This window comes from Ylistrum balloti, unplaced genomic scaffold (assembly GCF_031769215.1).
Source record: "Ylistrum balloti isolate Yb309-2 unplaced genomic scaffold, AGI_CSIRO_Ybal_v1 Utg370226, whole genome shotgun sequence".
Lineage (NCBI taxonomy): Eukaryota > Metazoa > Mollusca > Bivalvia > Pectinida > Pectinidae > Ylistrum > Ylistrum balloti.
The window spans coordinates 1,416,569-1,429,060 of NW_026782188.1; the positions used below are offsets into that span (position 1 = coordinate 1,416,569).

General features: G+C 33.9%; 1 protein-coding gene across 1 annotated transcript; it reads left to right on the top strand.

The window, feature by feature from the left end:
• Positions 1-25: 25 nt before the first annotated feature.
• Positions 26-10,005, top strand: LOC132551891 (KICSTOR complex protein kaptin-like). Its single transcript, XM_060216036.1, has 12 exons — positions 26-272; positions 628-722; positions 1,509-1,602; positions 2,254-2,308; positions 2,505-2,586; positions 3,426-3,499; positions 3,822-3,931; positions 6,510-6,617; positions 7,025-7,109; positions 7,810-7,945; positions 8,662-9,102; positions 9,803-10,005. The coding sequence occupies exons 1-12, from the start codon at positions 26-28 to the stop codon at positions 9,953-9,955; spliced, it is 1,680 nt and encodes a 559-aa protein (XP_060072019.1). The 3' UTR covers positions 9,956-10,005.
• Positions 10,006-12,492: the final 2,487 nt, after the last annotated feature.

A 12,492-nucleotide genomic window follows, 5' to 3' on the forward strand; every position in this document is an offset into this window, starting at 1 on the left:
TAGTGAAACTAGAAAAAACATCAACATGGACCAGAGGGGCTGGAGGTGGACAGATGCACATTTTTGCAGTTTACCATCACAAGCAGCATTGTATGGCATAACAGCCACTCCACAAACAAACGTATATACACACGCCAAAGTAATAGAACCAGAGGGATCGAACAAATTACTGGTAGCATCACTGAGAGGAAAGATAGTATCCGTGGAGTACCAAAGGAATGGGAACAAACTCAAACCATCCACAAAGGAGGTTCAGTTTACGTATATTCCAGGTATGGTTGTACCAATATCTATAGGTAAAAATGAAAGCAAACCTGGATGGATTAGAAAGAGATTTATGTACTGATAGATAATGTTGTAGGACACATCCCAATAGAAAATAACGTGTATATATTCCTATTGTATTTGTTGACACACAGTGTTACTTAGGTATCTAAAGTATATAATTTTCCCTCCAGATTGACAGATTTTTTTAAAGAATTAAACAAATACTTAGAAGACACCTAAGAACAAGCCAAATATTGATATGAACATTGGAAATACATATTGTAGGTAACAACTGGTGTATACAGTTACTTTATATTCTAAATCTTTGTGAATGTATCAGTTCTAATTCTCTTAAATTAGGCGATGCAGAATTAGTTTCCCTTGATGTTGCTGCCAGAACAAGTCAACAAGGCAATGGACTTCTCATTGGTATCACATTCCTCAAACAGACCCAGGTAATATTGAAAGTACCTTGAACTTAACAATGATCAATGTATAGTTTAATTTCATGAGCCCTTTTCAACAAAATACTGAAACAATGAAATCTTTAAGCATATCCAGCAATTCTATGAGTCCTATTAAAATTCTATGACTACAGGACTCCATACTCACATGAAGATTTATCAGTGTTTGGTAGGCAGTACATTTTTTACATCATATACATATAATTGACAATTTCAAGCAGTTTGAAGTAAGACATTTGTTATCTACTTGCAATTACAATAAAGTTTCCTGTTTTGTTTTGATATTAAGATGCATGCTGTCAACACCATTAACATTTTCTATTTTTACTTCAAAATGATAATATTTAAATGAGTGTAAAGATAAATTTTGCTTTTTCATATTCTGTGTCATAAAGTTTTTGGCACTGCAGCATGAATTGTCTATGTCTGAATTTTGGCCAAGAGGGATCTCTGATTACTGAAGTGATTTATCTATTTGTGAACTTAGCAATAGCTGGGCAAGCAATAACGGGGCATAATTGATTACAATTGAATTTGTTTATTGTTTAATGTAGTATATACTAGGCACACATCATAAATCATATGTTTAGATAGTTTCAAATCAGTCTATGAAGATCTGTAGGAAATTTATGACATGTGCATCAACAGCATGCATGAAAAAAAGTTGGTTACTGTACACATTTAAGACCATTAAAACATAGATGAACTTTACAGTACCAGTAATATCTAATACAAATATGTGTCAATGTCTGTGATGATTTGGTTGTTTCTGTTTAGACTGAAGATGGAGAACACACCTGTATGCAGTACCTAAACCTGTATTCCTTTTGTCAGTCAGATGAAGATAGCCACTACGTAGATAGTGTAGCCCGTAGGTGTGATTATTTGACAACAGTAATTACAGTCAAAAGTGTGATTATATGTCAACAATAATTACAGTCACAAAGTGTGATTATATGTCAACAGTAATTACAGTCAGAAGTGTGATTATATGTCAACAGTAATTACAGTCAAAAGTGTGATTATATAACAACAGTAATTACAGTCAAAATGAAAGGCATAGTTCAGCTCCAGACTTCATTTGCTAAGCTCATTATCAATTGCTCACGATGTTTGTCTTAGAGTTCTCAGTGATAGATTTTAATTTTCAATCATGGAAAATCAAGTAACTATACAAGGCTGGCTTTGAATAGCAGTGATTCACACTGTTGATCTGGAGTTTTACCTTTACATTTGCTTGGAGTTATTAAGTCATTAAAATAGTTTGAATAAGAAACAAATTTAACTAATCATATTTTAGGTGGAAAAATAATGTATAAGTCTGTTCACATGCTATTATACTATAGTTACTGAGAATTATATGATATCAGCATTTGTACATGTATGTCTTTGTAATGCTCTCTGGAGCTGTCAGTATCTTACTGTTTACTTTCATTATCATTTTGTTGACCTTAAGCATATCAGTATGTACTTTAAAACACATACCGATTTATAATGTAATGATTTTTTTATCGTTCTTCAGAGACGTGTGTAACATTAGAATTGGATTTCATGCCATACCAGCTGATCCATACAGAGTAAGAATGTCTAATTGTCAAAACACTTTGTCTAATTTACATAGAATAAGAATATCATGCAATTTCTGTTTACTTTTTAACTTTTGTTAAGTCAAAGGCAAACAATATACCAAGGCGTCCATTTGATAGAAGAAAAATAATAACAAGCTTAAAAATCATAGTCTTATTTATTGTTATACATCTCTCTGTACTAAAGGTGTGTAACAGAAGATGGTTTGGAGACGGTATTTCTTCTCAGTGGAAATGACCAGAAAGTCCACATGTACAGAGAAGATCATGTATGTAAATTATGTCTTCACAACCTTTTTGTTCCAAATAATTGCATCAAAAATTGAATTTTCAGACCACTATTTACAAAAGTATATATCAGCCTATCAAACAACAATGATATTAGCTAAAATTTACAAAAACAACGGCCGTCGATGATAGGTTATTCACCCCAAATGGTACAAAATTAAAGAAGGAAAAATACCAAAGGGCAATTATTCCTAAATAATGCAAAGAGAGTTATGGTTCATGAACATTGCACTTCTCCTTATCAAGATCTATCTATGAAGCTCTGATACCTGCATATCTATTGATACCTGCAACAGTTGTTGTGCTATGCTCTTGGTAAAACATTTAAGTATGAAAAATAACGAAGGACAATAACTTAAATTATGCAGGAGAGAGTTATGGTTCTTCTACACTGTGCTTTTCCTCATCAAGATCTATCAACCTATTAAGTTTCATGTTGATACCTCTAACAGCTTTTGTGATATGCTATGGACAAAATTATGATGGACAGACAGATGGACAAAGCAGCAACTCTTCAGGAAGCATAAAAAAGTTTTGATATGTAAGGTTTATGTTATGATAGTACATTTGAATAGTTAACATATACTTGAATCATGACAGATGGGTGCTGATACTCATCAACATTATGACATTCTGACAAAAACAAATTGAAAGTGTGAATAAATAGTGCTTCAATTTCACATACATCAGTTTTCAAGTACAGTGTGTAGGCGTAGGCAGTATACACAAGTATAGTTTACTACAGGTTTTGAAGATTAGAACATTGGTTTAAATATTCTGATATATTTTAACACATTTACATGGTTTTTTGTGTAAAAAGGTAGCCCCAGTGTTGAGATTTAAAGAGGAAGAAATAGAGAATTACTTTCCAGAGCTGTGTTGTCCAGGCAGCAGGTGAGAAACAACTGCTTATGTTAGAAATATCAATAAACTGCCCTCAAATGATATCAAATACATTTTAATCACTTACTGGATGGATGGCAAGTGAAGGAATTTACTAACATACACTGTGAGTTGCCAATGAAGTATATGCACTGTTACTAAGATAGTCAGTATGTTATAAGTTGGCATCAAAGAAGATTGATAGTTATGCAAGGGCAAAAGATGTGGTGACATTAAATTGCTAGGTTCTTGTTTGGTATCAGCTGTATGTTAACTACACAGGTGATACATATTCACTTTTCTAGTTTCATTTTTTGTTTTGATTTCTTTGTAGTGTGCACTGGATGGATCTTGTGTATATTGATAATCATAAGAAGAGGTTGACAGCTCAAGGACAACAAAATGGACAAGTGTTTGTTTCATTGGTGGATGTCAGCAACACAGGTTTGTCAAATTAATGTTAATAAGAACAGTTATCTCCCTTGATATTTTAAGACCTACTTCAGTAGAGTAATTAATTAGCTAGATGTGTTTTGTATGTCACTGTTATAGAGGTAATAGATGGTTGGCAGGGAATGTATGATTTGTCCTCTCTCTGTTATCCTTTTTCATACTCGGATGTTGCTCTTCTGTTTCAATATTTTTAAAAGCTGTAATTTATTTTTTGCACTCATTAACATATTCTTTCTATGATCTATTTTCCTTTCAGTATTTCCTTATTTGTAAGTTGTATGAAAGAATGTTCATATTTTTATACTTTCATTACCTATAAAGTATTGAAGATATAAACATTGCATACAATAGCACATTTGAACCCCTTTTTTTTGTTTGTTTTGACATACCATCATCAACTGTATATCAACATAACACAAAATTGAATATTTCGTTAAATGTAAGGAAAAATAAATATTATATGCTTATTCCAATATGTTACTTCAAGAATAAGTGTATGATGTGCTTTGTATTGAAGTGTTGAGAGTGTGTGTATAATGTGTTGTGTATGTTACTGTTGTAGAGGTACTGAAGGGTTGGGAGTGTGTGTATAATGTGTTGTGTATGTTACTGTAGTAGAGGTACTGAAGGGTTAGGAGTGTGTGTATAATGTGTTGTGTATGTTACTGTTGTAGAGGTACTGAAGGGTTGGGAGTGTGTGTATAATGTGTTGTGTATGTTACTGTGGTAGAGATACTGCAGGGTTGGGAGTGTGTGTATAGTGTGTTGTGAATGTTACTGTTGTAGAGGACTGAAGGGTTAGGAGTGTGTGTATAATGTGTTGTGTATGTTACTGTTGTAGAGGTACTGAAGGGTTGTTAGTGAGTGTTTAATGTGTTGTGTATGTTACTGTTGTAGAGGTACTGAAGGGTTGTTAGTGAGTGTTTAATGTGTTGTGTATGTTACTGTTGTAGAGGACTGAAAGGTTAGGAGTGTGTGTATAATGTGTTGTGTATGTTACTGTTGTAGAGGTACTGAAGGGTTGGGAGTGTGTGTATAATGTGTTGTGTATGTTACTGTGGTAGAGATACTGAAGGGTTAGGAGTGTGTGTATAGTGTGTTGTGTATGTTACTGTTGTAGAGGACTGAACGGTTAGGAGTGTGTGTATAATGTGTTGTGTATGTTACTGTTATAGAGGTACTGAAGGGTTGGGAGTGTGTGTATAATGTGTTGTGTATGTTACTGTTGTAGAGGTACTGAAGGGTTGTTAGTGAGTGTTAAATGTGTTGTGTATGTTACTGTTGTAGAGGACTGAAAGGTTAGGAGTGTGTGTATAATGTGTTGTGTATGTTACTGTTGTAGAGGTACTGAAGGGTTGGGAGTGTGTGTATAATGTGTTGTGTATGTTACTGTGGTAGAGATACTGAAGGGTTAGGAGTGTGTGTATAGTGTGTTGTGTATGTTACTGTTGTAGAGGACTGAACGGTTAGGAGTGTGTGTATAATGTGTTGTGTATATTACTGTGGTAGAGATACTGAAGGGTTGGGAGTGTGTGTATAATGTGTTGTGTATGTTACTGTTGTAGAGGTACTGAAGGGTTGGGAGTGTGTGTATAGTGTGTTGTGTATGTTACTGTTGTAGAGGTACTGAAGGGTTGTTAGTGAGTGTTTAATGTGTTGTGTATGTTACTGTTGTAGAGGACTGAAGGGTTAGGAGTGTGTGTATAATGTGTTGTGTATGTTACTGTTGTAGAGGTACTGAAGGGTTGTTAGTGAGTGTTTAATGTGTTGTGTATGTTACTGTTGTAGAGGTACTGAAGGGTTGGGAGTGTGTGTATAGTGTATTGTGTATGTTACTGTTGTAGAGGTACTGAAGTGTTGTTAGTGAGTGTTTAATGTGTTGTGTATGTTACTGTTGTAGAGGACTGAAAGGTTAGGAGTGTGTGTATAATGTGTTGTGTATGTTACTGTTGTAGAGGTACTGAAGGGTTGGGAGTGTGTGTATAATGTGTTGTGTATGTTACTGTTGTAGAGGTACTGAAGGGTTGGGAGTGTGTGTATAATGAGTTGTGTATGTTACTGTCGTAGAGGACTGAAAGGTTAGGAGTGTGTGTATAATGTGTTGTGTATGTTACTGTTGTAGAGGACTGAAAGGTTAGGAGTGTGTGTATAATGTGTTGTGTATGTTACTGTTGTAGAGGTACTGAAGGGTTGGGAGTGTGTGTATAATGAGTTGTGTATGTTACTGTCGTAGATGTACTGAAGTGTTGGGAGTGTGTGTATAATGTACTGTGTATGTTACTGTTGTAGAGGTACTGAAGGGTTGGGATAGTGTGTATAATGTGTTGTGTATGTTACTGTGGTAGAGATACTGAAGGGTTGGGAGTATGTGTATAATGTGTTGTGTATGTTACTGTTGTACAGGTACTGAAGGGTTGGGAGTGTGTGTATAGTGTGTTGTGTATGTTACTGTTGTAGAGGTACTGAAGGGTTGTTAGTGAGTGTTTAATGTGTTGTGTATGTTACTGTTGTAGAGGTACTGAAGGGTTAGGAGTGTGTGTATAATGTGTTGTGTATGTTACTGTTGTAGAGGTACTGAAGGGTTGGGAAGGAGTGTTTGACAGTCCAATTACTTGTGTGAAGATCTTTAACCCAGATAATCAGGTCTCCTTTCCTGAATTTTTGAGAGACATAGAAGGTTAGTATATATTACTATCATAAAGTGTAAAATAAAGTTAAGAAACAACATCTACTTCATATAAAGTACAATTATACTTTTATGTCTTCAGTGTTCTATGTCAAGGTGGGGGTATATTTTTACAGTTGTTAAAACAGACCACCTGTAATTTTTGACATCAGGCCCCACTTGTATAAAACATCTCAACTTGAGAATTCCTCAAGTCGAGATTTTCTCAAGGAACAGGAGGAAGGCATCGGCTAGGATGTCCTGAAATTCCTTGAGGAATTTTCATACAAGATATTTTCAAGGAGATATTGGCTGAGGAAAATGTCGACTTGAGGAAATCTCAAGTTGAGATGTTTTATACAAGTGGGGCCAGAACTGTTAACTATTACTAATTTATATGGTCTTGTTCTTGATTTCAGGAAAAGACAACTCCATACAGGAGGATACCCCTGCCATGTACAATTTGTTGGTTATGAGTTCCCTAGAACCAACAGTAGTCTACAGGTACTCTCTACATCTGTCCAGCATGTTTACATGTTCATGGTCACCTGGCCAGAAAGGCTTAGTGAGTTTAATGGACATGTCTGGTACCTGTCTGTCATACTCTATTTTTACAGTGATTCAGTGCAATACTAATTGTAAGTGTCATGATTAAAAAAATATCATATGTTGATACATTGTTATGTATAGATGTATTATAGGGGTTAGAAAGTTCCTAGGGTCAAAGTCAATAATCGGTTTGAAAAGAGTCTATCTATGTGTCTTCTCTATACAATACAAAGTCTTTCACTCGACATGTCCAGTTTGTTAACATACATTCGTAGAGAAATAGGGGCTATTACAATGGAGATCTTTTCCCTTTAGAAAGCATCACAGGAATGTATTTTCTCAGTTCTTGAAAGTGTGAAAAAAACGCAGTTTCATTTGTAGATTAATTTTAACATTTTAGGTCCCTTCTACATTAGTAAAGGGAGCATAAAGTATCAGTCATTTCTAATCATTAGTCTGTGAGTCCATCTCTCCTTCACATAGTATTTTCCTTAATATCATCACAAGACTTTCTACAAACACACATTTCCAATCTTCTGTTAAGCTGTGTTATTGGGTATTTGTATGTTATATAAGTCTATTCTTGTTGTATATACATCAAGTCAAACTTTTGATTTTGTTAATGAAGCTCTGAAGAGAGAGTTCTGTATTTCAGAAACATTCTGACCAATGGTTTAGACAATGCTTTGTACTTGCCTGGGAGCTGTTGTTATGACATCCCCTTGTGTGCCTGTGTAGCTGATATAGACTTCGATGGATACAATGAAATTCTGGTTGGCACATATGGACAGGTAAGGCTTTGATGGGTACAATGAAATCCTGATGGGCACATGTCATCAGATGTTATCATGTAGATACATGTGTAGTTTTGATTTTGTAAGATGTTAAAAGTTTTCTTGTGAATGTTTGATGAAAAGCCAAAAAAAATATCAATATGATTTTGTAAGGGAAAGGAACAGTTAGAATTTTCAGGTCACCTGAGATGGAGTCTTTAGTAACCTACTTTGATCGCCATTTATCTGCCTTTGTCCATCGTCCATCATATACAATTTACATTTTTGACTTCTTGCTAAGTTGAAGGGCTACAAAGATTGTTCAAATGAATTAGCTTGACATTATTTCAAGGTCATAGGGGTCAAATGTGTTAAAATATTTAAACATCTTCTTCTCAATAACCAAATGATCCAGGGGTCGTGATATTGGGCCAGTAGCATGCTGGGGTGAAGGGCTATAAATTTTGTTCAAATGAGTGACCTTGACATTCATTCAAGGTCACAGGGGTCAGATACGCCAAAATTCAACAACAGATGAGTGTTATCAGTTCTGTTTAATTGAAAATTGAGCCTTCAAACATAGAAAGAATAAAAACTTTTTAAGCATGCTTATATCAGTTATGTTCTGTGTGCCCCACTGTGAGATTGATAGATAAGTCCTAAACCTGTACAAAGACCTGTAGAGTTCAGGTGACAGTTAAGGCCCATGGACCTCTTGGTTTGTTTATTTCCAGGAGTTATTAGCTTACAAGTTGATGCAAGAGGATGACCAGATACCAATATTAAATAAATCACCATCTTTAACAAAAAACAAAATGTCGTCTCCTGCAAACATCAACAGTTATACTGACGGAGAACCGGTCACATCACCAAGGCAACGACACCTAACAGGCAGTGGTCATTCAGGTAGAGATTCCCCCTTGGCCATAAAGTTGCCACGAAAGGCAAAATCTCAAGAGAATCTGTGTTCCTCATTACCCAAAAATCATGATACTGGAACAAAGCAGGAGCTGTCTGAAGTAGACCTTAATGTAACTGACAGAAAGCTTTGTTACAAGTTACTTTGGCAAAGAAGCTTTGCTAGTCCAGTGGTTGGAGTGGACAGAGTAGACATTATGGGGGATGGAATGGACGACATGGTTGTGGTTACTCTGAGAGGTGTTCATGTCATACAGGTAAATACTTAAAGTACAGTCTTTCATAACTGTACATATATCAAAGACTTATACCATACATACCTGCATCTATGTTTCATCTGCCCACACCTATGACTTACACTATGACACATCCTTACACCTAGACCTTACATACCTGCACCTATATCTTACATACCTACACCTATACCTTACATACCTACACCTATACCTTACATACCTACACCTATACTTTGCATACCTACACATATAACTTACACACCTACACCTGTACCATACACACCTACACCTATACATTACATACCTACACCTGTACCTTACATACCTACACCTGTACCTTACATACCTACACCTTTACCAGATATACCTATACATTACATACCTACACCTATACCTTACATACCTACACCTATACCTTACATACCTACACTTGTACCTTACCTACACCTATACCTTACATACCTACATCTTACACACCAACACCTTTACCAGGTATACTTACGCCTAAACCTTGTATTTCTACACTTATACCTTACATCCTACACTAAACCTTATCATATACCTGTCATAAGTCTCAACTACATGTTACCCATACCTTCTTTTTCACACAAATACCATACTTAACCACAGCTGACTGTAAATCTTTTCATAAATCATCTCGCCTCCCCTTTGCACACTTTACCTGAAATTGGATCTGAAATGTCTTTTTTTGTTACTGCAGCCAGAGCTAAGAGAAGTTGCCCAGGTATGCCTTGAGCAGCTGAGGAATCTAGTTTCTTCGAAGGAGAGTAGTGAAGATGATGATGAACAAATTCAATTGAACATTGACAATCAGCTGACAAAGCCAAATCGTTCTTTTGAAACCAATACGTGACAATATCGGAGCCATGTAGAAATTGTGTATCAATAAACTCTGTAAAAAGACCTATGGTATCATGTTTTGTACTTTCTAAAGACTTAATATATTGCTTTTCATGCTTAATGGTGTCATTCCTGTTATAAATACGTTAAAAGGTGTCATTCCTGGTATAAACATGATAAAGCGTGTCATTCCTGTTATAAATATAAAACATTTCATCCCTGTTATATATATGATAAAATTTGTCATTTCTGTAATAGATATGATATAACGTGTCGTTGCTATAATAGATATGATAAAATATCTCGTTACTATAATAGATGTGATAAAACGTGTTGTTGCTATAATAGATATGATAAAACGTGTTGTTGCTATAATAGATATGATAAAACGTGTTGTTGCTATAATATTTATATGATATAATAAAACATGATAAAACGTGTTGTTGCTATAATATATATGATAAAACATGTCGTTTCTATAATAGATATGATAAAACGTGTTGTTGCTATAATAGATATGATAAAACATGTCGTTTCTATAAATAGATATGATAAAACATTCGTTTCTATAATAGATATGATAAAACGTATTTTTGCTATAATATATATGTTTCTATAGAGATATGATAAAACGTGTTGTTGCTATAATAGTTATGATAAAAAATGTCATTTCAATAAAAGATATGATAAAACGTGTCGTTGCTATAAAAGATATGATAAAACATGTCGTTTCTATAGATAGATATGATAAAACGTGTTGTTGCTATAATATATATGATAAAACATGTCGTTTCTATAAATAGATATAACAAAACGTGTTGTTGCTATAATAGATATGATAAAACGTGTTGTTGCAATAATAGATATGATAAAAAAAGTCGTTTCTATAGTTAGAAATGAAAAAACGGGGTGTGGATGTAATATATATGATAAAACATGTCGTTTCTATAAATAGATATAACAAAACGTGTTGTTGCTATAATATATATGATAAAACGTGTTGTTGCTATAAATAGATATAACAAAACGTGTTGTTGCTATAATAGATATAACAAAATATCTCGTTACTATAATAGATGTGATAAATCGTGTTGTTGCTATAATAGATATGATAAAACGTGTTGTTGCTATAATAGATATGATAAAACGTGTTGTTGCTATAATAGATATGATAAAACATGTCGTTTCTATAAATAGATATGATAAAACATGTCGTTGCTATAATAGATATGATAAAACGTATTTTTGCTATAATAGATATAATAAAACGTGTTGTTGCTATAATAGTTATGATAAAACATGTTTCTATAGAGATATGATAAAACGTGTTGTTGCTATAATATATATGATAAAACGTGTTGTTGCTATAATAGATATGATAAAACGTGTTGTTGCTATAATATATATAACAAAACGTGTTGTTGCTATATGATTAAACGTGTTGTTGCTATAATATATATGATAAAACGTGTTGTTGCTATAAATAGATATAACAAAACGTGTTGTTGCTATACTAGATATGACAAAACATGTCGTTTCTATAAATAGATAAAAATAAAACGTGTCGTTGCTATCATAGATATGATAAAACGTCATTTCTGTTTTAGGTATGACAGAACGTTCTTCTTATCGACAAAGATGTTATTGAACGTGACCAGTCTAGCGTGGGAATAATAACGTCATAAAGAACATATTAATGATCACTTAAGCCATGCAATATACCAATATTTATTAAAATAACGAAAAATGTTCCAACACCTAAATCAAATGCTCGTCATGCAAGTTAAAATAATGGTATATTTATTTCACTCACACATCAACATTGACAAGACTAATGGCGCTAACACTGAAAATGTACAAGTGGAAATATGTTAAAGAAACAATCTGAATGTACGTGCTACGTTTATGTTGAAAGCACAGAACTTTCAATAGAATCTATAATATACATGAAGTACTTGTATTCAAATTTGAGAATTTTGATTGTATGTTTACAATTTTTTGTTATAATTAAACCAATTAAATCTATATCTACTACATCGGTTATATTACCTGCATTTTTCTAGCTAAATATTTAAAATGCAGGATGCGGAAGTAGTACTTGCACAGTTGTAACCAGGATAGTGTACAGACATATCTAATATTTAGATTACCAAATTTGTGAAGTGTCCAGGTTGTAGGTTGAGACATTTTAAAACCAAAGCAAAGTTAAAGTCTTACAATATGTCATGTAAAAAGATGAACATGTTCTTGTGTGGCATTGTTCATTCTGTCACCACCTTAGAGTGCCAACGGCTTAAAATATGTTTACAATATGTAATATAGTTTCACCTTTCTATGCTGCTTATATATACTTTCACACTCAACACTCATAACAACATACAACCCACATTCACAACATCTTGTCTAGATTAATTGCGCAGTACTAATATTTGTCCTGATATTACGGACATGCTCCACAAAATAGCCATCGCGAAATATTAATTAATTAAGGCAGTTTTATTTGGCACATATCAATTTCACAATGCATTTATCAACAATCTTAAGAGATAT